General features: G+C 51.2%; 1 protein-coding gene across 2 annotated transcripts; it reads right to left on the reverse strand.

Moving 5' to 3' along the window:
- Positions 1 to 641: 641 nt before the first annotated feature.
- Positions 642 to 23,291, reverse strand: BAG3 (BAG cochaperone 3). Of its 2 annotated transcripts, none has more exons than XM_060286439.2 (4): positions 22,735 to 23,291; positions 7,263 to 7,589; positions 5,467 to 5,871; positions 642 to 2,010 (listed from the first exon to the last, which is right to left on the reverse strand). In XM_060286439.2, the coding sequence occupies exons 1-4, from the start codon at positions 22,918 to 22,920 to the stop codon at positions 1,195 to 1,197; spliced, it is 1,734 nt and encodes a 577-aa protein (XP_060142422.1). In that variant the 5' UTR covers positions 22,921 to 23,291; the 3' UTR covers positions 642 to 1,194. The 2 variants fall into 2 exon arrangements, with proteins under 2 accessions (XP_060142422.1, XP_060142423.1); XM_060286440.2 differs by lacking the exon at positions 22,735 to 23,291 and adding an exon at positions 7,947 to 8,926.
- Between the last annotated feature and the right edge of the window lie 681 nt (positions 23,292 to 23,972).

Consider the following 23,972-nt stretch of genomic DNA (forward strand, 5'->3'; position numbering starts at 1 on the left):
AAAGGACTTAAGAAAACAAAATCTTGCACGTGTCCACATTCTGGGCGGTGGTCCTTCCCAAGCCCTTAAAAAACCTTTGCCTAGAACAACCTTCTTCCCCCCAGTGGCTTCACAGTGCATCTGGTCCCTAACCCCAGTGACTTCGAGGAACCCAATGTGGGAAGATAAACCTGGTCTCGGACTGGCTTGGTGACTCAGAGGAGTGTCAGATAAAGATGACCCCAAGACTCTCATAGAACATGTGCCCAACCCCCAGTGAGCTGGACTCCAGGGAACGCTTGGGCCAGCCTCACACAATACTGGGAACTGTGCACTTTTGAACCCACTCAGCCCTTCAGTGAGGTCTGCGGATGGCCTGGGGCCAGGTGGGCAGAGAGGCACCTCTGCTGGAGCAATCTGAAGAGGTGTGATGGGCACGTTCCCATTACCTGGGTTCACAGCTCTGAGTCTTCCCAGGTTGCAGCTGCAACCTGAGAATGAAAAATGACCAAGACTCATCTTCTCATGAGTCGGGCCAGTAGAGATGTTACGAATCCCAGAGCAGGCCTGCAAATGTGTCTGTTTATTTTTCCTGAAGCCAGTGAAAGACCATCTTGATGCCGCCACTCTTCAAAATTTAGAAACCACAGAAGACATTTTGAGTTACATTATTACTTTATTTTCCTTTTTTTAAATGTAGCATTAAAGTCATCCAACATACAGATATTCCTACGGCTCCTTACACATTTTATTCTATCTAAAGTTAAGTATTTTAGCTATGAGATGACAAAAATCATCCCACTAAAATGGCAACACTTCTGAAAAATGGGTTTCATATTTACTGATGAGAAATCGACTCCCCATCTACCCCTGCAAAAACTCCTTCAGTCCAGAGCTGTAGAAAGACAGTTCACATCCATGACTAACATGTGGGACCCATACAGAGAGGGCTCCAAAACAGCAAGCTATGGGGTTAAACTTCTGTAACAAGCAACTTCTTTATTTGTACAGAATATGAATACACAGGAAAAGCATCATTCTCCTTTTAGGCCTTTTATTAGTGTGTTTCACCTCCACCCAAGTTACTGCCTACCAAGCAGCTATGAAGAGTAAAAACCAACTGGTTTTAAGGCCCTGAAATGCATGCAACTTAAAATTCTCTAAAGCACACAATCAGTTCCCGGTCTCCGGGGCTGATTTTTTATTTCGTGGAGACTATGGTGCTGCTGGGTTTGCAGCTGTGTCTGTCGTGCTGCTGGGGTTTGGAGCTGCTGCTGCTTTGGCTTCTGGCTGCTGGGTTTCAGTACTGGGATATTCTCCATTTCCAGCACTTTTCTTGCTCTTGTCTGCTGTCACGGCACCCATCTCCATGATTTCCTGAAGTGGCTGATCGGTGTCAAGGGAGCTGGGCTGGAGTTCATAAACCTGGACTTGACCTGGGACATCTATTGCTTTCTGTTCAAGTTTTTCCAGGATGGTCTGAACCTTCCTGACGCCATCTCTCCTGGCCTGGCGGACATCAGCGCGTCCTTCTGGGTCTACCGAATCCAGGGCCAGTAGCTCTTTGGTCAAATACTCTTCTATCATCAGGTACTTTTTGTCTGTCTTCTTGCCTTCAAAGTTGTCCACAGCCTGCTCCAGCCCTTGCACCTTCTCCAAGATGGCTTCTACTTTCAGCACACCTGGATGTTTTGGGGGTACCTCAGCTTCTCCTGGTTTTGGGGGTGTGGCTTCTGCAGGGGCAGGGCTGGGGGCTGCTCTCTCTTCTGCAGCCACGTTCTTGGGGGGAGAGGGGACGGCAGAAGGGGCCGGGCTGGGAGGACAAGGCACCGGAGCAGAGGGAACCTTTACTTCCACTTTCTCAGAGGGAGGCAGGGGCTTCTGCGAAACAGGTTGAGAATCCACCTCTTTGCGGATCACTTGAATCGGGATGTGTCCAGGAGCGAGATCTGGTCCAGCTGGGCCTGGCTTGCTTTCTGGTTTGTTTTCAGGTTGGGGAATAGGTGAAGGTTCTCGATGGGTCATGGGTTGCTGAGAAGAGGCAAGGACACAGAGATAGTTTTAATACCTGGCTGAGAGTCACAGGCAGTCGTTTGTAGCTAGTACTGACTAGAAGAAAACAGAAATGACTTTTTTTTTTTTTTTTTGCGGTACGCGGGCCTCTCACTGCTGTGGACTCTCCCGTTGCAGAGCACAGGCTCCGGATGCGCAGGCCCAGCGGCCGTGGCTCACGGGCCCAGCCGTTCTGCGGCATGCGGGATCTTCCCGGACTGGGGCACGAACCCATGTCCCCTGCAGCGGCAGGCGAACTCTCTACCACTGCACCACCAGGGAAGCCCAGAAATGACTTTTTTAAAGTTTAATAGTATAAGAGGGATTTTCAAAGTCAGCCAAACCTGTTACAAAATTAAAATATGATATTCATCATGTATGTGACCAAACCATTGTTATGCTTCCGTTCGTTAACCTTGGTCTCTTGGTCTGTCATCTCTCACTGAATTTTTCTGGAGATGGTATTCTTACGGCAATGAAAAGAAAACCAATATAATTTTCAAAAATGAAAATACCAAAAACGCATGCTGACGGCTGAGTTACTTTACCTCAAAGCAAAGTCCTGGGTGACTCAGACTTTCAGGTGATGGAGCCAGGGAGTAGTAATGGCCACTTGGCCCCCTTCATCACCCTGTGTGACAGTCTCCGCTCAGGGTGTGGCCTTCCCATCTCCTGTTTCAGAAAAGTTATAATCGTCTTTTTTTTTTTAAAAAAAAAAAAACCTATGACAGCCTTGTGGTTTCTGCCCAGACTGATGTATTTTTTGAGAATAAGCAAGATGCTGAAAATGGGTAATGCAGTAAGAATCCTGCCCGGACACATCTGTGCCAGAGCTAACATTCAGCAGTGCAGAATCTCTGCACCGACTACATTGGCTACAGAGGCTGAGATACTCTTTAATGTGACTATAAGCTATAGCGATATTTTAAAAAATTAACTATGCTTGAAACAGAAACATCTTGGTTCACCTAGCATTTAAGTGAACATCTAAAACCCCCTTAAAAATCTCACACACTGATTTTATCAACTGGGAAATAGGAGTTGGACTACCTTATTTCTAAAGTACTCCATGTTAAAAACACTAAATCCCACTATAAGGTTCAGTTAGGTCAAATCTCTGCAAGCCTCTGAAAAGGGATTTCTAGACAAGCTATAAAAGGGAGGCCACTACAAACAAACAGGATTAAGTGGAGATAGGATTAAATATTGTTCCACCAATTACAGAAAATATTGATAATATGGGAAAGGCATGAGAGGAAACATCTCCAGCTTTGCAAATGGGCACTTCTTTCCCATTTGAAAGGATTACTGAGTCTGAGTAAGGATCTGATGGACGCTTGGCTGTTTTGTTTGAACACCAGTAGCCTCCTTTTCCATCAAATCTCTTCTGCCAACCAGAAATGCTTAACTTTGGCCCTTAGCACTCATGAACCAGCCACACGCCTCTTCTTGGGTTTTAAAACGATGGCTGAGTAAGTGACTTTGGAAACACTTAAGAGGGGGTGTCCTATGGCTTGTACTCTTCAAAAATGTCAAGGTCATGAAAGCAGAGAAAGACTGAGAACGTGTTTTCCAGATTAAAGGAGACTAAGGGAAAACGACATCTGCGTGCAGTGCTCATGATCCTACATTAGATCCTGGAACAGGAGGAAATTGCTATAAAGGAGATCTGAGAAGGGACTGCGTATGAGACAACAATGTTTTAAGGACGTTAAACTTCCTGCGTCTGATAATTCTACTGTGGGTATGAATGAGAAGGTCGCTCTCTTAGGAAAATATCTGCTGACATATTTAGGGGTATTGGACATGATATTTACAACTAAACCTCAAACAAAAAATACAGATAATATATGGAGAGAGGAAAAGATGACAAAGCAAATGTAGCAAAATGTTAACAGTAAATATGGGTGCATCTTTGCTTTCATGACCTTCATATTTACTGGACTTCTCTTCTGTAAGGTTGAAATCATTTCCAAATAAAAAGGCAAACAAACAAACAAACAAACAAACCATAAAAGGAGGAGTTCTGTTTGAGGGCCCTGAACAGTGTCACCATCTGTAGTAAGAAGATGCCCTGCATTTGTTTACAGACCACTTTCCTTTTAAAAACTGTGACCAAGGGACTTCCCTGGTGGCGTAGTGGTTAAGAATCCGCCTGCCAATGCAGAGGACGTGGGTTCGAGCCCTGGTCCGGGAAGATCCCACGTGCCACGGAGCAACGAAGCCCGTGCGCCACAACTACTGAGCCTGCGATCTAGAGCCCGCGAGCCACAACTACTGAGCCCACGCACCACAGCTACTGAAGCCCATGGGCCTAGAGCCCGTGCTCCGCAACAAGAGAAGCCACCACAGTGAGAAGCCCACGCACCGCAAGGAAGAGTAGCTCCCGCTCGCCGCAACTAGAGAAAGCCTGCACGCAGCAAGGAAGGCCCAACGTAGCCAAAAATAAATAAATAAATGTAAAGGCACTTCCACAATGTTGAAAAAATAAATAAATATTTAAGTAACAATAAAAAATAAAAACTGTGGCCGAGAATTCACTCAGCAGCTAAGCGGCCCCGGCTGCCGAGTGTTCTTCGGCTAAAACCAGAAGACTTCCTCCCCCAGGAACCAGTGCCTGCACGTCTCTACTGAAGGATAAGTGGGTCCTGCCTGTAACTTTCACCAGGCAGGAAGGAAGGCTTCCCATCCGCCCAGCCAGCCAGGCATCGGCCAGGGAACGTGGTCCTCTACCGCAAAGGAGGAGAAAGGAGTAAGACATGCTCCCTGTGGCCAAGGTCAGAGCAGAGCTGAAGAGAGTGGATGAACACTTTTGGAATAAATGCACAGAATAATCAGAGCTGAACTGTAAGGGACTCATACTAGGCACCGTGGGAAAGATGAGGAGGCTTCGTGGAAGTGGCAACTGGCTTGTCCCCTGGAGGATGGGGACAGCTTGGATTGTGAAGGCATGTCAGGAAGTGGGTCCAGCACAAGCAAAGGCACAAAAGAGGAGACAACAGAGTGAAGGGCCTGCAGAGTGCAGGAAGGGGTGTGAGTGAGGCAGGAGACGAGGCTGAGGGTGGGGTGTGGAGGGGCTGCAGGGCACTGCAAGGGTATGGTGGGCACTGAGACACCTGGGCCCCCCCAACAGGTGTGTGACGCTGTGTTCTGCCCGCCGTTGCCCACGGTGGTGGCTGGAGCTCTGCCCCTGAGGCAGCTGCAGCGAAAAATGAGCAAAAGCTGTAGAAAGCACTGGAGGTTCACAGCCCTCGCCTGCATTTCTGCTGATGACCAGCCGTTTTCAGGATCTCGCTCTCCCCCCCAGTTATGTGCATAAACCAGGAGGGGCTGGTGGGGCGGGGTGGGGTGGGGGGACCCAGGTCACCTGCACAGAGCTCCTCAGGCCCTGGAGAGATGCTGCCCCAGCTAGTCTGCCGACACCGACTCCCATACCTGAGGCCTGTCGACCACGGTTTGCACGCGGACGGACGGCGGGGTGTGCACCGGCGTGCTGCTTCTGGCTGGAGAGCCCTCCCGGCTGGACGCACCCCGGACAGGTGACCGGAAGGGGGATGCTGCCCACACGGTCCGGGGCTCCCAGTCATCTCCCTGGATCTTGTGGTACACAGGCTGGTGGGTCTGGTATTCGCCCTGCTGAGCTGGGTAGTGGGTCTTCTGGGCTTGGTGGAAGGAGGGCTGGGCTGCCGGCCGGGTGACATTCTGCTCATGTATCACAGGGATGGAGATGTAGCCCCGGGGGAGCTGGTGACTGCCCAGGCTGCTCCTGCCAGAGGAGGAGGGCAGGCTGGCCGAGGAGGACGAGGATGAGCAGTCCGAGGCAGCCGGAGACTGGGATCGCTGCAAGACGCAAAGGGTGGATACACAGCCCCGTGAGCCACCGCTGTCTGGCCCTCCGACTCTGTCCCCGTCATGCGCCTGCTCTGGGCAGCAGGTTTAATATGACCTCCCGTCTGTAAGCCTTTCCATTTTCAAAATGTAGCGTTAAGACTGGGAGCTCAGGAGTCAAGAGGCCTGGGCTCAAATTCTTAACAGCTCAATAGCTTTAGGAGCCGCGTTTAACCCCCAGCCCAGTCACTGGGCTGACCTGACAATTCGGTAAAATAATCTGTGCGTGTGTCCCAGCCTCAGTGCCACACACAGGAAGCGCTCGCTACACTTTGTTTATTGTTATCACTGCATTTCCTCTTTCCGTAACTCTCTTCCTGCTTATCCACAGAGAACTCAGCTGGGCACTGGGAACTGTGTCCCCTGTGTGGACCGAGGCAGGCCAGGCCCCTTTCCCTTCCCGGCCACCTACTTTCTGTTCTAGAAAATCAGAAGGGTGTTTCCGCAGCTGGCTTCTACGGGCCCTGCTAGCTTAAATTTGTTCAGGTTTCTCTGACTGATGTGTCACTTTTGATTTTTACAACAAAAACATTACAAATTCAGGTACCGCTTCTCCAAGGAAGGGAAAAGAGCCTCCTGGTGTCCCACATTAACTATGATTTTTCATCCCCGGAGCAAGCATTTGTGCTCAAGAGCAGTGCAGGAGACACGATGGGATGCTGTGCAGACTGCAAAACCCAGAGGGCTTACGGCTCAGGATTCCTATTGGGGTCCACTGGCCTTCAAATCTCAGCTAAGAACTGGATTAAGAACTATTCTTTAGACATTAGTGCAAGAAGTGTCGGCTTCAGACTTAAAACCTGAAAAGCAGCTGCCTTCCTGACTCCTGATTTTACATTTCCCTTGAAACTGTGGACACTGTAAGGGCAGGTATGCGGTCTCATTTTCACGTCAGTACAGCTCCAAGCAGTTAATACTTACCTGCGAACACTGAACTGAATGAAATAACACAGGGTATCTCTGTATTTCTGATATAGAAAGCTCGGTGGGTGTACATGAGGAGCCAGAAGGCCAGGCTTCCAGTCCCAGCGACACCACTTCCAACTTTTTGATTGTGGACCAAGCTGTTTACCCTTCTGAGCCCCAATTCCTTAACTACCAAAATAAACCATGATCCCTGCCCACCTGAAAAACCAACCTGTGAAACGCTGGGGGGACGCTGGGCTGTCTTGCAAGCGATCTTTGCTGGGTGACCTCTGACGCTGCGGGCCAGGCCCAGATGCCCCGCATCTCAACAGGCGTTGCCCTGGGCACCGCATCAGGGTCTGGGGCAGCCTAGGAAGCACAAAACCCGGCACCCCCGGGTCGCACCCCACAGGCCCGCGAGCCAAGCCTCTCCTTACCTCAGGTCCATGGGAGGCTGGGGGCTGGGCTGCCGCAGCCGCTACCGCCTGTCCACACTGTTTATCTGGTTGGGTGGCTTCCGCCACTCCCCGCAGAGGTGACTGGGGCCTCTGCGGGGCCGCCGGGGCTACCTCGGTTTGGAAGCGCTGCGTCCCAGGCTGGGGGTAGGCGAAGACAGGATGTGGCTGCCGGCTCTGGGCACGGTCGTGGAGGACGGGGATGGGAATGTAGCCTGGCCGGAGCCGGGGGTAAACGGCGTGGCCTTCCCTCGTGGGCAGCGGCCTGGAGCCCTCCCTCGAAGGCCCGTTTGCAGAGGATGCGGTTTCCTAAAATAAAGAGAAACACAGACCTGTTAGAAACTGGGAAGGAGACAGCCCTGAACAGGAGCAAGCATGGCGCAGAGCACTCCGACCTTCCAGAGTGACCCTGGGTCCCACAGTGCCGGCCAGGGCAGCTGAGCACACAGAGTGTGGGTGCCTCCCCTGACCCCCCACTTCTTCCAGACGCCCCCTCCCCTACTGAAGCCGCTGTATGGGCAGCAGTTTAAGAATCAGAAGCATCCAGAGGAAGCAGGGGAGCCAAGGTAACTGTTGAGCAGAAGAGAAGTCCCAGTTTCCCAAACTGGTAAGACAGGTTTCTTTGCTGGGTGACACGGCGGCAGTGCATATAGGTGAGTCACTGACCGCCTCCCAAATCTTCAGACCCAGATCAGAAGGTGAGAGGAGCATTCAATCCCAGCTCCCTAAGCCACAGCCAGCTTCTCTGCTTTCTAAAAGGGCCTCATGTCTCCTAGCGATACAGACTCGTGCTGGACCCCAACGCAGGCCACAGCCTGGAAGTCTGCCGAGAAGGGGCGGCAGCGGGACGCTGCCTCCTCAGGAATATTTTCAGAACAAGCTGCGAGAAAGGGAGATACACAAGGAATGCAGAAGCAGCACAGGATGAGAACAAAACCCGGGGATTAATTGTGCTGGTCCTGTGATGCCAACAAAGCTTGCTTGGCGAGGAGCGGCTGGGTCTCTCTCATGTCCTCTCACGAAGCTCTCCCTTCAGCGGCCCGGCTATTTTGGGACCCTTGAGAAGGCCAAGTTCCAGATGTACCACAGAGAAAGATCTTGTTTCAGACAACAAGGCTGGCCCGTCACTCGCCGGGCAATGTCACTTCTCCCCAAGCAGAGACTGGGCAACTGAAACCAGGGACCCCCACGGCTTCCGGTCCTGACGACCTCCTGAGCACTAGAGGGTCCTCTTACGGAGGAGGGGGCTGAGGATTTGTGCCTCTGACACACGCCCGAGTGGGTCAACTATTACGAAGGAGCATGATCCTTCCTCACGAGGCAGCCCTCTGAACTGCAAACGAACGCCAAGAGCTGAGGCTCTAGGAGCTTCAGGGTGTAACTCCCAGTGGGGCGAAACTGGTCACAAGTGGGGAAAGCCGAGGGCTGACCCTGGAACTTAGCCCTTTCAGACCCATGAACTGCTTGCCTCCTGCCGAGCCCCGCCCCAGAGGGCCTCCAGCACGAAGGAGAGGCAAGGGTGTTGCCATGTCCTTGGGGACGCCAGCAGACAGGCACTCTCAGATTAGAATACCCACGTGCTCAGGGCAGTGGCATTATTTTAGCCTGCTTAACTCAGGTCACCCAAGAGCAGGGAGTGGGTCCAGGCCTCACATTCAGAACCAAATTCCTGCCATGAGAGGGACACCAAAAGGGAGGCAGCAAGAGGGACCGAAGAAACGCCGTGCTGCTCGGAGCTGACTCACAACAGGCCGTCCGGGCATTTTCTCCACGCACTGGGCACCTTCCTTCCAGCCTGGAGCAGGGGCCTGGATGAGTGCCGGGGCATCGTCTCTGCAGGCTTCCTCCTGGCCACGCACAAAAGCAGAGCTGAGCAGCCAGCGGCCCTCATCCGCTGACTGGCCCCTGGTCAACGTCCTGCTCCCGAGTTGCTTGGTACCATGGGATCACCAAACCAGGAAGGCACGATCCCTGCCAACTGGGGGCTGCATGAAACAAACAGGGAGCAAAACTACCTGGAAAGCACAGGAGGCCCTGCGGATGGGGGACCGCCTGGGCTTTTCTAGTAGGAGGGGGCTTTCCTAGAGAGGATGCAAGTTCATTCTTACCTCTGTTAGTAACCGTTCTTTCATCTGGGGTAATTCTCTTAACCTCGGTGAGCCTTAATCCCCTTTTCTAGAAAATGAGCTAGCAACACCCACTTCATAGGACTGTCGTGAGGTTTTACGAGAGCACGTCAAGAGGGATGCCCCCCCCACACACACACACAAAAAAGAGTGATGCCGGGAAGGCCAAAAGGCATGTGAATCCCCCCTAAACAGGCCCATGATTATGCTCCTCAGACCCCAAAGTGTCAGAGGAATCAAAGCTGAAGGACGAAGTTAACTGGTGGTGACTGGAGTAGAACGGTGACTGCACCTGGAGAAAACGGAGTCGTCTGGGAAGGAGCCTTTGGAGGGGATGGAAACGTTCTCCGTCTTTCTCTGGGTCGTGGTAAACGGGTTTACATCCGTGTCGAAGTCTCTCACACCATCCACTTCCCTGGGACCCCCACACTGCCCCTCCCCTGCCACATTCCACCCACACTGTCCAGACCGAACAGGTGAGGGCTGCCACCCCCAGCATCGCCGCACAGCCAGCTGCTGGCTGGGCCTCCACCTCAGACCCTCCCGGGGCCTGGAAGCCATACAGAGGCCTGGCTGAGGCTTGCCCGCTCCTGGGGGAAGCCCCCGGATCCAGAAGGTACTGGAGCGGGCCTGCCACGAGATGTGCTTTTTATGCATCTCCCTGAGCATATTTTGTGCCTCAGCTGAAAAAGAAAAGGGAAGAAAAAGGAAGGAAGAAGGGAAGGCGGGCGGGAGAGCAGTTCCACCTGCCCCAGGGGCTGCGACAGCGGAGGCGATACCTGACCTGGTCTTGGGAGTAGTGGTCCGGGTCAGTGGAGGGAGCGTGCGGTCACCGCAGGCAGGGCTGGGGGTGTCAGGGGCCCAAGCTGGAAGGCAGGGTGGCTACGGGAGGCCTGGAGGCTGCTTTCCTACAGTCCTGAGGTCTGCACTCCTGGTTCCGTGTGAATTAACGACCCATTTATGTCATGTGATAAAAACCCACACATCTCTCATGATGGCCTCTGAAAGAAGGTGGGCTGCCTTGCCACTCTGGTGGGGGCTTTGTTTAGAAAACACTGCTTTAGGTAAGTTTAAAAGACCACCTCACTTCTACAGAATAGAAAACTAACACTTGTACGTGAATAATTTAAACTGAAAATGACACGCCCACCCATAACAAGGTCTGCACCAGATGCTGACACCACCTCTGTTTCTACTCTCCTCTCATCAGAGCCCTGTCAACAACAAATGCTTCAGTTTTACTAACCAAAAAGCACTGCCCAAGAGAGTTAAATTGCCCTTCCTACCTTCTGTGGTGTTTTCATCACAGTCTAGTGTAAAAAAAAAAAAAAAAGACATAATTTTTTTCCAAGGAAAAAGTTTTTTTTTTTTTTTTTTTGGCCACGCCACGCGACATGTAGGATCAAACCCGCACCCCCTGCATTGGAAGGGCGGAGTATTAACCACTGGACCGCCAGGGAAGTCCAAGAAAAAAGTTTTTTAAATGTTTAATATTTATAATTCTCCTAGAATATGACTAGAACATGTCTCCTCAGTCCCATAAGAAGTGTCCTCGAGTTCAAGCCCAAGCCTACGGGTTATACCAACCAGCATCTTTCATAGAGGAAAGGCACTACCTGCCCCACCCTGACTTCGCTGGGGACTGGGGACTCCGTCTCCTGGGGGTTGCACTTCTGTGTGACCCCGTGATAGGGACGGGGTGCCATCACAGTCACCACGCAGATGACGGCCAGCCCTGCTTCCTCATCACCACCTGCCTAAGCTCCCTAAGGAGCAGTGACAGCATTACAGGAAGCGTTTTCCAATCAGCTCAGCTCATTATCCTTATCTGTGGGCAGAGCCATCAGGAATACATACACATGAAATCCAATTAGGAAATAAGAGCCTGACTTCCACTGCTTATCTCACTGCATTAATTTATAAAATGCACTGGTTCAAGCTTCTTCTTTGTGCATTGCATTAAAATCCCCTGCGGGTGCCAAACATCTCCATGGGAAGGCCGGGATAAAAAGCAGGGAAAACTACCTCAGGTGAGCCAAAGTCTGCCCTATCGAGTACAAGGTATTATTACTAGACAAGCCTGGGGCCAGGTTCCGGGCTTGGATGAGCCCGCGGCTCACACAGGTCTTGTTTGCTTAAGAGCACAGCTAAACTTCACTACTGAGTTTTAGTAACAATGTGGGTGCTTAGGGGACAGCTAGGATACTTGGAAAGAGGCTGCGCTTGGTCCTAAAGCTGACTCTGCTCTGAAATCTGTGTGCTACGCAAGCAACTCACATCCCCTCCCTGGGCCTTAGTTTCCTCAGCTGCGAAATGAAGGGGAGGCCCAGGTGTTCTGTAAAGCAGTGGTCCTCAGACTCTAGGGGGCGTCCGGAGCGCCCAGGAAACGCAAAACGGTGCAGACGCTACGTTCAGACCCCAACAAAGTCTGACTCAGGAGGTGTGTGGGCAAGTCCAGCCCCCATGGCACTGGGAGCACTGACCTAAAGGAGGTTCCTTGCAGCCCTGACTTTCTCCGTGACCTCTGATTCCAAGATCTCTTCTAGCTCTAAACACCTACATAAAGCTCAAAACCAAGGAAAAGCTGACGTGGCGGAAATCTAAAAATGACCACTCTTGACTGCACCCAGTTAAATCACATTAGAACTCTCTGGAATTCAAGGTGCCCCAAAGTTGCACGAACCAAGTGAAGAGGAGGAAGCCGCTGACCCTGCACCTTAAAAGCAGGGCAGAACCATAAACCCTGAAAACGGCGGCGCCCCTGTGAGCCCCGACCCCAGCTCCACGGTACAGTGCTCTTTCAAACGGGGGCTCGACACCTACAGACCACGGTCTGAATGAAGGGGAACAGCGACAAAGGCCACTCTGAGGGCTGCCCTGCAGCACCTCCGCCTCAACAGCCTGGAGTCCTAAGTAGGGCACCGATTCTATCAACTGGGTTTTTAGGCCAGAAGAGTCTCACGCCTGCCAGGCAGCGATTTTTACTAAAGACACTTCAGAACTCCTAAAACAAGGAAAAAAAAGATGGCGGGCAATAAGAATCCTGGGACTCCCCATTTAGCGAGGACGTGGATCAAAATAAAGTGGCTTGGGGCTTCCCTGGTGGCGCAGTGGTTGAGAGTCCGCCCGCCGATGCAGGGGACGCGGGTTCGTGCCCCGGTCCGGGAGGATCCCACATGCCGCCGAGCGGCTGGGCCCGTGAGCCATGGCCGCTGAGCCTGCGCGTCTGGAGCCTGTGCTCTGCAACAGGAGAGGCCACAACGGTGAGAGGCCCGCGTACCACAAAAAAAAAATAAAAATAAAATAAAGTGGCTTGGCTTGCCTCTTTCAGGCAGGAAGCAAAACAAAAGAAAAACTTCCTTCTAAAGCACACATAGAGACCTGAGCTTCAACATCCTACCAAAACTTTCCATTTGGTATTACAGGCCACAGACATGAAATAAGGTATTGCCAATGTGATATATAGAGAGATATCTACATCCCCACAGCCGAACTCAAAGTTCCCACTGGAATGTGGTAAAGGGTCTCTTCCACTGCCCCCAGCCCTGTTTGGGGCATGTAATGGACTTTGGGCATATTCTGCATAATAAGTAACGTCCACATCCACCAAAGTCTGTTTACAGCACTCCTAGTGAGACAAGAGTCTGTGCTGTAAGCAACGTAGTCCCAGGTGCTTGGAGGTTTTAACTGATATGCCCTGTTATTAAAGTATGTATACTTATCTACAAAGAGTTACAGATGTAGAAAATAAACTTATGGTACCAGGAGGTAAGGGATGGGGGAGGGATAAATTGGAAGATTGGGATTGACACATACCCACTACTATATATAAAATAGAGAGCTAATAAGGACCTGCTGTATAGCACAGGGAACTCTACTCAACATTGTGTATTGGCCTATATGGGAAAAGAATCTAAAAAAGAGTGGATATATGTGTATGTATAACACATTCACGTTGCTGTACACCTGAAACTAACACAACATTGTAAATCAACTATACCCCAATAAAAATTAAAAAAAAAAAGTACGTATAGTTGATCCTGGGATTACTCAGATGGGTGTCCCTATGTGCTTCTGCTAGGGAAAAGCACATTTTAAAGATGTGCTTACAATGAGAGAGATGAGCCCCTGTTTTCAAGTTGCCATTCGGGACTCCAATCCCGCCCTGCTGCTCGCCAGGTGTGTGCCCTCGGACAGGACTCCTTGCTACTAAGACTCAGTTCCCCCAGCTATAAAAATCCCCATGCCTTCCAGGGCTTTTTGCAAGATTTACGTGAAATAAGGCATGAGAAAGTCTTTGTAAACTCTGAGCTGTCCCATGCCCTATACAACTACGTTCCTCCATGCCACAAATAGTTATTGACGAACCCAGCTTTTCCCAAGCAACAGTTGGTTGGGCCTATTGTTTACAGAGTTGTGAATTTGGGTTTAACTCTTCAGTGATCTCACCAAGTTGGTAATGAGCCTGTTAGAGTCTGAAGCCCCTTTATTGAGAGTCTTAAGAGCCCTAATTAGCAGGGATGGCACTTTCTCTGCTAAGAAATGTATCTAAAGTTTCACAACCTGTAAGCAAACACAGCTAAAAACAACTCTAGGGGCCTGAGCCCTAAACTCCCCTCTCCCTTCAACAGGCCCCAGGCGCTGAAGGGGTCTGCCTTGCAGACAAACTCACCTGAGGAATCAACACGCAACCTGCAGTGACTGTGGTTCCTGCACACATGCCCCTGAGACCCAGGGGAAAGAGCCAAGCCAGGCTGGTGTCTGGGAGTAGAACATCTGCTGGTGTCCCCCTAATATTCTCAGTGTGTCCCCCCAGGGCATATAAGCAGTCTCCAGGCCACAGCTGGGTATGTCCCCTGCTGGGGAGAGCGCTCGGGACTCAGAGTCCCCCATGGGCCCCCTGGACCCCTCCTCAAGGATACCATGGAGCAGATGTGGCCCAAGGTCACATGGGAAGTGACTGCAGAACCAGGAAGAGAATCCCGGTCACTGGGGTTCAGCTCCTGAGCTCAATGGCTTCAGGGAAATTAAAGACTACCTACTTCCTCTTCAGGAAAAAAAAAAAAAAAGGGTAGGGAACAATCTAAAGGCATAAATCACAAACGGAAAAGTACCTGAAATTTCCATATTAGGAAGCGAAATCTTGTCTGAATTTAGATAAAGAGACCTCTTCATCCCCATGGACACATTTCCATGGGTTTCTCAAGGTTCTTTCTCAGACTCAGGTAGAACACTGTTCAGTCACCGGGCTCCTCCATCTGTGAGATGTCAACCATGCAAAGCATCTGTTGTTATCAGGGTGCTGGGCTTCACTGGACATGTATTTTGTACAAAACACCGTTTCGCAAAAGAAAAAAATCTCCAATTCATCAACCACAGCTGCGGCAAGGGGAGACTCTGACAGATGGTGGCAGTCTTGGGGGGATTGCTGGAGGGACTCCTCCCCCACCCTAAGCAGCTTCTCAAAGCATTCCTTCCTCAGCAACCACCCTCCCCCAAAAGGGTGGTGGCAATTAGAAACCCCCTGCCTCTCTCCTTCCACCCACGGTGACATTTCCCCCACTTAGGGCAGGGTTCAGTACACCTGTGCAGACGGCCAGCCCCTCGTTTAACGTGGCTCCGTTTCCCCGCAACACCACTGGGCACCTGGTCGGTCCTCAGGCCTGTGCAGAGACTTGGAGGGAGAGCCCCGCCTCAAGCAGTCGGGATTCAGGGTAAACACAGCGCCCCCTGCAGAACACAGGATACACAATTCTGCTGGCCCATCTTGGGCACGGGATCTGGGGTGAGTCCACAGGCTGATGAGGCTGTGGGCTGCAGGTCTGGCTGAGAGCCTTCATCTGCCCTCATACTGAGTTACTGCCCAGCACCTACCACCCCCACAAGGGACACAGGAAACCCCCGGGAAGGGTGCTGAGGGTGTCTGGACACTGGTGGAAGGAGAGTGTCAGCTAAAGTGGTCCAGGGGCGATAAGAAGAGGCCTTGTCTTGGGAAACGAGACTTCATACCCATCTGGGAACCAAGAGACCCACGTCCAGCCAGCACTGTCCACTCTGTGGGAAAGCCAAGCGCCTGTGAATCCCCTCCGACTTCTTGGTGAAGACTGGGACTGTCGCCACGGACCACACACATGCCTCAGGTCAGGCCCTGGCTCATCACTTTCCCGATCCTTACGACCCTGCTGGACAGGTACTGGTGTATGCCCATTTCTCAGAAGGAGAGACTGAGGCTCGGGGAAGGTGAGTGATTTACCTGAGATCACCAGAACCCAGGTCTGTCAGACGCCAAGGCCGGGGGTACGTTAACCCTTTCACTATTCCTGCCACCCCTGTACACTGTGTGATAATTATTGGCTAATGTCTCCAAACCCTTCACTTTCTTGGGGTGAAATGCAGCAGGAGGGAAAGCATTTCATTTCGCCCGGTTGGAGCTGGGCTGAGGCGCAGACCTGGAACATTCAGTTCGAGTGTGGTCTCGGTCAGGGAGCCAGAGCTTGATGCTGAGTCACTGCCTGGCTGAGGCAGGGCAGCGGGAGCGGGGCGCACCCCTGAGTCACCACAGCCCCAAGACTCCACACAAGCCCAGCATGGGGCCTCTGCAGGGACAGAACCCAGGTCTAGCCCAGCAGGAGAGCGGGTCCTGCTCTGACACTCAGGGTCCATGGGATAATCTGGAAGATTCAAAAGCGATGTGGCTGCCTTCTCTGCCACACACGTCCTTTCCTTTCTTCCTGCCGTTTCCATTTCTAAACTATTCATTCTTTCTTTCTTTCTTTGTCCAAGAAGAATTTTTAAAATAACTGAAAAGAACAACAATTCTACTTTAAATTAAATTAAATTTTCAAGAAACTGAGGAAGTTACTTCAAAATAGGAAATGTTTGCTCTTCAAAAGGATGCTAAGGCATTTTCAGGGGAAAGTCTCGCCTCAATCACTGGGGACACAGCTCTGCGCAGGGACTCAGGAGGCACACTGTTTACAGGCTCCTAATGTAGGCAGCAGGCAATCTACCATCCTGGGCGCTTCAGAATTGACAGTGAATAAGAGGCTTCGCTCTGCAGCGTCTGATCTTACTGCCAGCCTCATGGACAAAAAAACTGGAGAGAGGCTCCTTCCGTGGCGCCGGGGCTGCTCTCTGCCGCTGTGGCTTAGTGGCGTCTGGCTGTTGCCAGCAACCGGCCTCCCCGGCAGGCCTGCTCCAAGACGCTGTGTCACTGGCGGGGACAAAAAAGAGCTTCTCCAGACCCGTAAGGATGAATTTAGGGAATCAATACCAAAGTCCCCTGTGGAGAAAAGGCCATTCAGAAATTCAATAAAAAGGAACCGGCTCCCGGGAGACATTGGGGAGCAGAAGACAACACTGCTTAGGAACCAACAGGAGGCTTCCCGCGACACACTCTTCAGTAAGGGATGCTTTCCTTCAACCAGCCTGTCCACTCTGGAGCCCAGGCCCATGTTTTACTCTTCCCCACGCAGAATCCTTCACACACTGAGCCTGTAGACCCTGCCGGGCTCTGAGAGGCAGAAAGGGGAAAGAGACGCAGACTGTGCCTCTGGGACTCCCAGCCCACAGGGACGTGACCCCAAGGCAAACTAGAAAAGTGCTGCCTTTTGGAAGAAAGATTAGAATGGAAGTAATGTGGAGTCCAGAGCAGGGACAGCCTACTTCACCGGAGAGACGGAATAAATGCTTTGTGGAAAATGGCACCGGAGGAGGCAGCACTGTCCTCTGTGTGGCCTTTAACACCATGACTTACAGAGAGCAGGTGCTCAAAAATGTCGGAAGAGATGAATGAGTGAAGACTGGGGGCCATCTTCTAGGTTCAGACCCAGGCTCAGGAAACGAGCCAACATTTCTGATCGGCTGTAAGAGATGGACTCAAGGCTGTTTATCCGCAGAACTGTGCCTGGCGAGCTCGGAGCATAAAGGACTGAGTATAGAGAAGCAGCCAGGTCCACTAGCGGCAAGCCTGTCTGTCACCTGGGGCGGGGGTGGGGGCGGGGTGGTAAACCTCTGGCTACAACAGCCTTTCTGTTTCGTCACAGCTGACAGGCCAGGCACATCCTCTCTCTCCAAGTCTGTTTCCTCATGCATAAGGTGAGCCTGACAGCTTCCACCTTAGTGAGCTGCTTTGAGGATTTAAAGAGAGGTTTGGAAAAGCACCCACCTGCGTCTGGCACATAGCTATAAATATGTTGACAGACAAAAAAATAGCTCATCCCTTCCTGAAGAAATTCTCTCTGCTTAAGCTTTTACAAGCTGCCTGGCTTGCTGAGAAGCTGCCGAGGCCCCCAGAGAAATCGTCGTAGAAATATGTGAAGAGTTTAAGACACCAGATAGCTCCCGCAGCTGCACACGCCGAACAAGGGCTAGAGGTCAGCTTCCACATCTGCAGAAGGAGGGGATCCGGAGCCTAGCTTCAAAAGTCCAGCTGTGAGTCTGAGGGCTGAGGCACAAAAGGGTGTGTAGACTTGATTCCCGAGCAATGGGGAGCCGGGAGGGGCTGGAGAATTCCTCAGTCAGGTAGGAGAGAGGTCTGCTCGGTGTCCATCAGCACTAGAGGGTCCTCGGAGGTTCCTAATAAGCAAGGCCTTTGTCTCCTGCTCCCCGTTTTTCTATATAAGGTGTCTTAAATATGTAAGAGCAACATGAAAACAGCAAAACTAGGAAGGAGAAAGAGTAGGTTTGGGCTACGCACGGTTTCTTAATTTTTATGAAAAATACCAGATCATTTTAAAATGTCAATAGGAAGTAACAGACATGCAGAGTGGTTTATATAAGGCAACTGTGTGTCATTCCAGAAACGAGGACAGTGCTAATCAAGCCTCATGGGTGGTATGAAGCCTTCTGACTCACAGGCAGCCCAACAGCAACAAACAACCAAGCCTTCCCGGCCCTGGCTAACGTCAAACGCTGCCACGGTTCCCAGGCACTGACTCTACCCTTGTAAAGGGTAAATACACTCCACAAAACAGGAGACAAGTTTTGCTCAGTTCTTGCATAAGCCAAACACAGACTGTTCTTTAGAGGGAAAATGAAGGTCCCGGATGAGCTGGACTCATAAGGCATCTGGCCATGTTCTTTATGCACCCCCAGCAAATCACTGTTCATTAGTCACAAAGAAATGGGCTCCAGAGTAACTGCAACTTGCTGGAGATACAAAGGAGAGAATGGCCGCTCATTTCCTGACTGTGCTCCAATTCTAAGAGGCACAGGAGCTTGCAGTCAATCTGCAAAGAACAAGGTGATCTCATCTTTAAGAAAATTCAGGAAGCTCCGCTGAACATGAAGGGGAAGAAATGGGGCTCTACTTCAGTCGACATTCAAAACATTTCCGATTTCCTCTGAAAGGATGTTCCTACCTGTCTCGCACAGAGCCTGAGGATAATCTGTCAAATTACTGTGGTGAGATTCTGCCGGCAGCGGAAGACAAGAGGGAGAGACTCTGGCTTCCTTCTTCCTGGGGTTCAGGAGGGTCTCGGGACCACCTCCCCACACCCGCCACTGGCACCCCACCAGGCTCCACCCCTCCCCATGCCACCCCTATGTTCGTTCCCAGAAGCCACACACCGGGTGAGTTTCACCACGAAGGAAAGGAGGCTCCGGTGATGGCTCTGCAGGTTAGATGTTGAGCAGGCCCCTTGAGGATGCCAAGGCCTACGCAGGCGCACGTGAAGTCACAGCTCCCCCGCCCCCCTAAGAAGTGGGATCCTTGTCCTTCGGTGGCTCCCAAATGCCAGACTGCCGGAACCAAGAACCAAGAGGGAGGCTTTTCTGACATACAGATTTCTGGGCCCTACCCTGAGCAACTCGCATTGAACAAGGGGGCACCCAGCTGGCAACGTGTGTTCTTAAAAGGCTTCCCTGGAGACTGCCAGGCTTGGGAATCCGTGCCGGGGACCTCCAAGACCGGCAGAGCTAGAACAGCCCTGCTCCTCCAGGGAGGAGGGTCTCGCTCTGGTCGCAGGAAGGATTGTGAGGGAGCAGCACAGCGCCACACTCCAAAATATCTGGCCTCTGTTTATTTAGCAAGAGAGCCTGGAGGAGTGGCTGCACAGAAACTGCACATCCCCTGATTCCAAAGTGGACGTCAAGCTCTCTGCCAGAGACGGGGCCTGGACTGGTATGAAATTGCCAGGAGATTAGTGGGAAGCCCACGTGTGCAGAAAATCGATATCCGGGAAGACTGCAGGTTCAGTTGCTCAGAGTGGAGCTGGATTAAGCCCAAAGCCTTTGCCTCTAGCTGTCCTGCCTCTGCAATGAAGGGCAAGAGACTTGCTTTCTGTTGCCGCCTCTGTAAAAATGGGATGAAAAGTCACTCTAACCACCTCAGGGGAATGAGAGAGGATCAATCGTAAGACAACAGAGGATAAGACTAAACCAAAGTTCTAATCTTTATCTTCCTTCCGCGAAAGCCATTTCTGTACCTACATGGTTAAACTGTAAACACCCAGAAGCTGTCTTCTCCAGAAGAGGGCTTTCTCTGTTTTTCATGCTCAATGAATAGCTCTTTATTGATTGACAGCATCTCCTCTTGAAAGTAAGGACGCTCAGAGGGTCCTCTTAGCTCAGTTCCTCTAAAATCACCCTTTGTTTTCTGCCAGAGCCCTTTTCTCATTCCACATTAAGAAACCAAATTTCGAATATAAAGTAACAGTGAAGGATTTTCCATTGTATTTACTCTGAAGTAAGGTGTCATTCATATACGTGAAAGTGAATTAGTCACACAGATGTTCTGTGTATATCAAAGCACAGTCTTGAAAGCAATGAAGCCCAGAGCTAATGAACTGAATGTTAGTTTTCTCCTTATGTTTTGGTACCGTGCTGAGAAATCTCAAGTAATTAATTTGGTAAAGAGAGCTCTTTTCTTGAGTTGATCACATCCAGCCATCACCATCTAAATAGTCACAGAACAGAAGTCAGCCACCCAATACTTGATGGTTGGGAGGACACAAAAATTATTAAGTATTCCAGCCTGCACGCTTCATAGTTTCATAAAAATTTAAGACACTTCTACCTTCCTCTGAACAGATACACTGCCTCTTATCGACTTTTCAGTGTAGTTCTCTCTTTGCTCTTGGTACTAGCTGAGTGGCCTTTAGAAACACACTTGAACTCTCTGGGTTGTTTTTTGTGTTTTTTTTATAAATTTATTTATTATGTGGGCTCCGTAGTTGTGGCTCACGGGCTCTAGAGCCCAGGTTCAGTAGTTGTGGCGCACGGGCTTACCTGCGCCAAGGTGTGTGGGATCTTCCCGGACCAGGGCTCAAACCCGTGTCCCCTGCAGTGGCAGGCGGATTCTTAACCACTGTGCCACCAGGGAAGCCCCTCTCTGGGTTTCTTTCTCAGAAAAATAGAGGCTGGGGTAAAAGGTCTTTAAGGACCTTTTTCCACTTTAAAATTCTGACTGTTAAATTTTCAAATCAACTTTTCCAGCATCAGACTTCTGATTTAGTAGCTTGCATTTTCTACTTGTCGAGAACAATAATAGTAACTCAACCTGTTTTCTTCCCCCTTGAAAAAGTTTATAAAACCACAGCCTAACCCATCCACTGTACAGATGCACGAAGATCTCAACGTGCTGAGTGAGTTTCATGTTGGAAACAAAGCGCCAGCAAGGCGGGACTTAACCCTGCACTCACAGTGGATGTGTCCAAACCTGATCTTCGCTCACCACCAAGGATGCCAGCGGATTCCGACTGTCCCTGTCTCTATAGGAAGGAAGCCTCAAAATGATACTTTTTTTTGTTTTTTGTGTTTTTTTGCCCACAGTAAAGATCTAGGTCCTTGCAGGCCACAGTAACAGAGCTGGTTGAAATGAGCATCAGTTTCACTCAATAATGGGCCGAACAGACAAGCAAAAAAGTATATATGGTTACGCCCATCCCAGCTAATTATAGCCTCTGGTACTAATTTTCAGAAATAAATATACAATTAATTTCTTATAAATGTAAGCTGCTGAATTTACAATGTCTCACTGTTGGGCACCAGTCTTATAAATATTTTTAAGAAAAAACTGCATAAAAATGAAGGTGGATAACAGATCTTTCTTCTAAAATAATGATTTATAAAGCATTTTTAATTTTGTGAATTTTTAAATCTTCAAAATAACTTATTAACTCTCTATGACTTTTATTTTTATTTTGCCCAGACAACGTAACACTACCCTTTAAGTATATTTCTTTTTGTCAAGCTTTATATTTTGAAAAAGTTCAAATTTATAGAAAATTACAAGAGTAGTACGATTAGTTATAATTTTTTAACACTCATTCCGAGCTCCTATTTTCAAATTTTCATGCTTCTAAGGATTAAGTAGTATATATCCCTGCATATATGTAAATGAGGCATCCTTCTAAAACAAAAGTATTACTACACAGTTATTTGTGTATTAGAAACAAATCCTAGGTATTTTAGTAACATAACAAGGAAGGGAATGTATTGCCATTTAAAAAAAAAAAGTCTCTTTCTTGCCAGTGTGAGGCAATGTCTAAGGCAATAGCCAACTAGGAGACAGTCCCACATCTTTAGTTTAGAAACTGCCTGGAAGAACAGCATCTTGTTTTTAACAAGTCATACTAGAATATATTCTTAGTGAAAACAGTTTCAACCAATAATACAATTTTAATTTCAAATACAGAATGGGGAAAAAAAAAGGAATGAATTTACATCCAGTCTCCTGAGTCACTCTGTGCCTGAGATGGGAGGGTGAAGTCAAGACACCTTCAATCGAATTCAGGAACTTTAGGGGGTAAAATTCCTAACAGACCCTAAAAGACCCCCACCCCAGCTTGCCAATGGCCCCCCGGCGTCCGCCAAAGTACGGTCAGCAGGGTGAAACCAGGATCTCGGTCTTGGAAGCCGGGCGGAGGCCGCGGCGGGGCCTGGCCCGGGCCTCCGATGCTGACCAGGCCGGCCTCCCCTCGTCTCCTGGCCCACGGCCCCTCGAATCGAGCCGGTGGACCAGACCCGGCGCCACCGCGCGGGTCCCACTTCCCGCCCGACCCCCGGAAACCAAACGCGACCCAGGGAGGACAGTCCTCTCCGGGACCTGCCCCCCGCCCCGACGCCGGCCATGGGAGGGGGCTCGTTGGGGGGGCAGCAGGCCGACCCCCTGAGAGCTGGTATCCTTCTGGGGGGTCCGTGCGTCCCAGGTGGCCTTCACTGACCTCCGGGGCACCAGCTCAGGCGGGCTACGGCCGGCGGGCACCTGGCGCCTCGCGTCCCCGCAGCCCGGCCCAGTCCAGCCGCCCCCTACGGCCCTGTGCCGACCGCTGGCCGTCGGGGGGGGGGCCGCTGACCCGGCGGCCTGCGGCGCGGGCCCTGCTCACCTTGGGGACCTCGGGGGGCACACGCGGGTCGTTCCACGTCGTGGTACGGCTATTGTGGTCCACGAAGAAGGGCCAGCCGGTCTGCGGGTCGATCTTGATTTCCCAGCCAGGGGGCAGGGGGTCGCGGTCGCCGGCGCCGCTGCCGGACGCCATCTGCACCATGGGCGAGTGGGTGGCAGCGCTCATGCTGGGTCGGGGTCGGCCCAGAGAGGCGGCCGCCGGGGTGCCGGATCGCGGGGTGCCGGGTCACGGGGTCGCGGGGTGCCGGACCTCCAGGTGCAGAGTCGCTCGCTGGCCGCGACCGGAGCTAGAGTCGTGCGCGCCGCCGACGTGTCCGGGAAGCCGGCGCTGGGCACCTTTATGAATTAAAGGAGGGGGTGACGTGGCCGGAGAGGGCTGGAAGCGTCTGGAAATAGCCTCCTCGCTGCCAAAGGGGAAGGAGGAGATAAAGGGAGGTAGCAACTGGCCGGCTAGAAACTTCTGGTCCCATCCAGATAAGTTGGCGGCGGCGCCGCTTGGATGTGGAGCTCCGCCCTGAGTCATCAGCTATAATCGTGGCGGGGCGGGGCGTGGGCAGGGCGTGGGCGGGGCCTCGGCCAGGCCGCCCCTCCTCCACCCCTCCACCTCCTCCCCAGCCCCAGCTTCCCCGGCGGGGGTCCCCCGGCCGAGATGGCCCTGGGGTGGGCCCGGTGCATCCGCGGAGTCCGCATGCCGCCGGCCGGCAGGACTAGCGAGCCCCGCGGACATCGTCTGTGTGTCCTGGGCCGGTTTCGGTTTTCAGACTCGTTCCCTCTTCTTCGAGCCGCATGGGTGTTCCCGGGACTGGCTCCTTCGTATAAAAACAAAGTCATCGTTAACCTTTAAAGTCGCTGGATTTAAACTCGAGTCTGTCCCACCTCCCCTTTGCATCCCCATATACTGATACACCAGGATATTGGCGTCCCTCAGTTACGTTTTAATCACTTTTTTCCATAGGCTTAAGGGCCGTCCGGAAGGAGCTCTGGAATGTTGATCCGACACCATCACCAAGCCAGGGAGAAAATGGAAGTACAAATGGAAACTCACCTGCCTTTCTTTCGAAACCTAAAGAAAGATTGCATCAGCGCATGGTTTTATGCTCCCGAACCTCAAATCTCAAATGTAGAAACTATCATTGCATTGAACAACTTTAAAGAAAAAAAAATATTCTTTTGGGTTTGGGTCTTTTTTATGGTGGAAGTTGGTTCTTGCTCTCTTAA

The sequence above is a fragment of the Globicephala melas genome, chromosome 16 (assembly GCF_963455315.2).
Source record: "Globicephala melas chromosome 16, mGloMel1.2, whole genome shotgun sequence".
NCBI lineage: Eukaryota > Metazoa > Chordata > Mammalia > Artiodactyla > Delphinidae > Globicephala > Globicephala melas.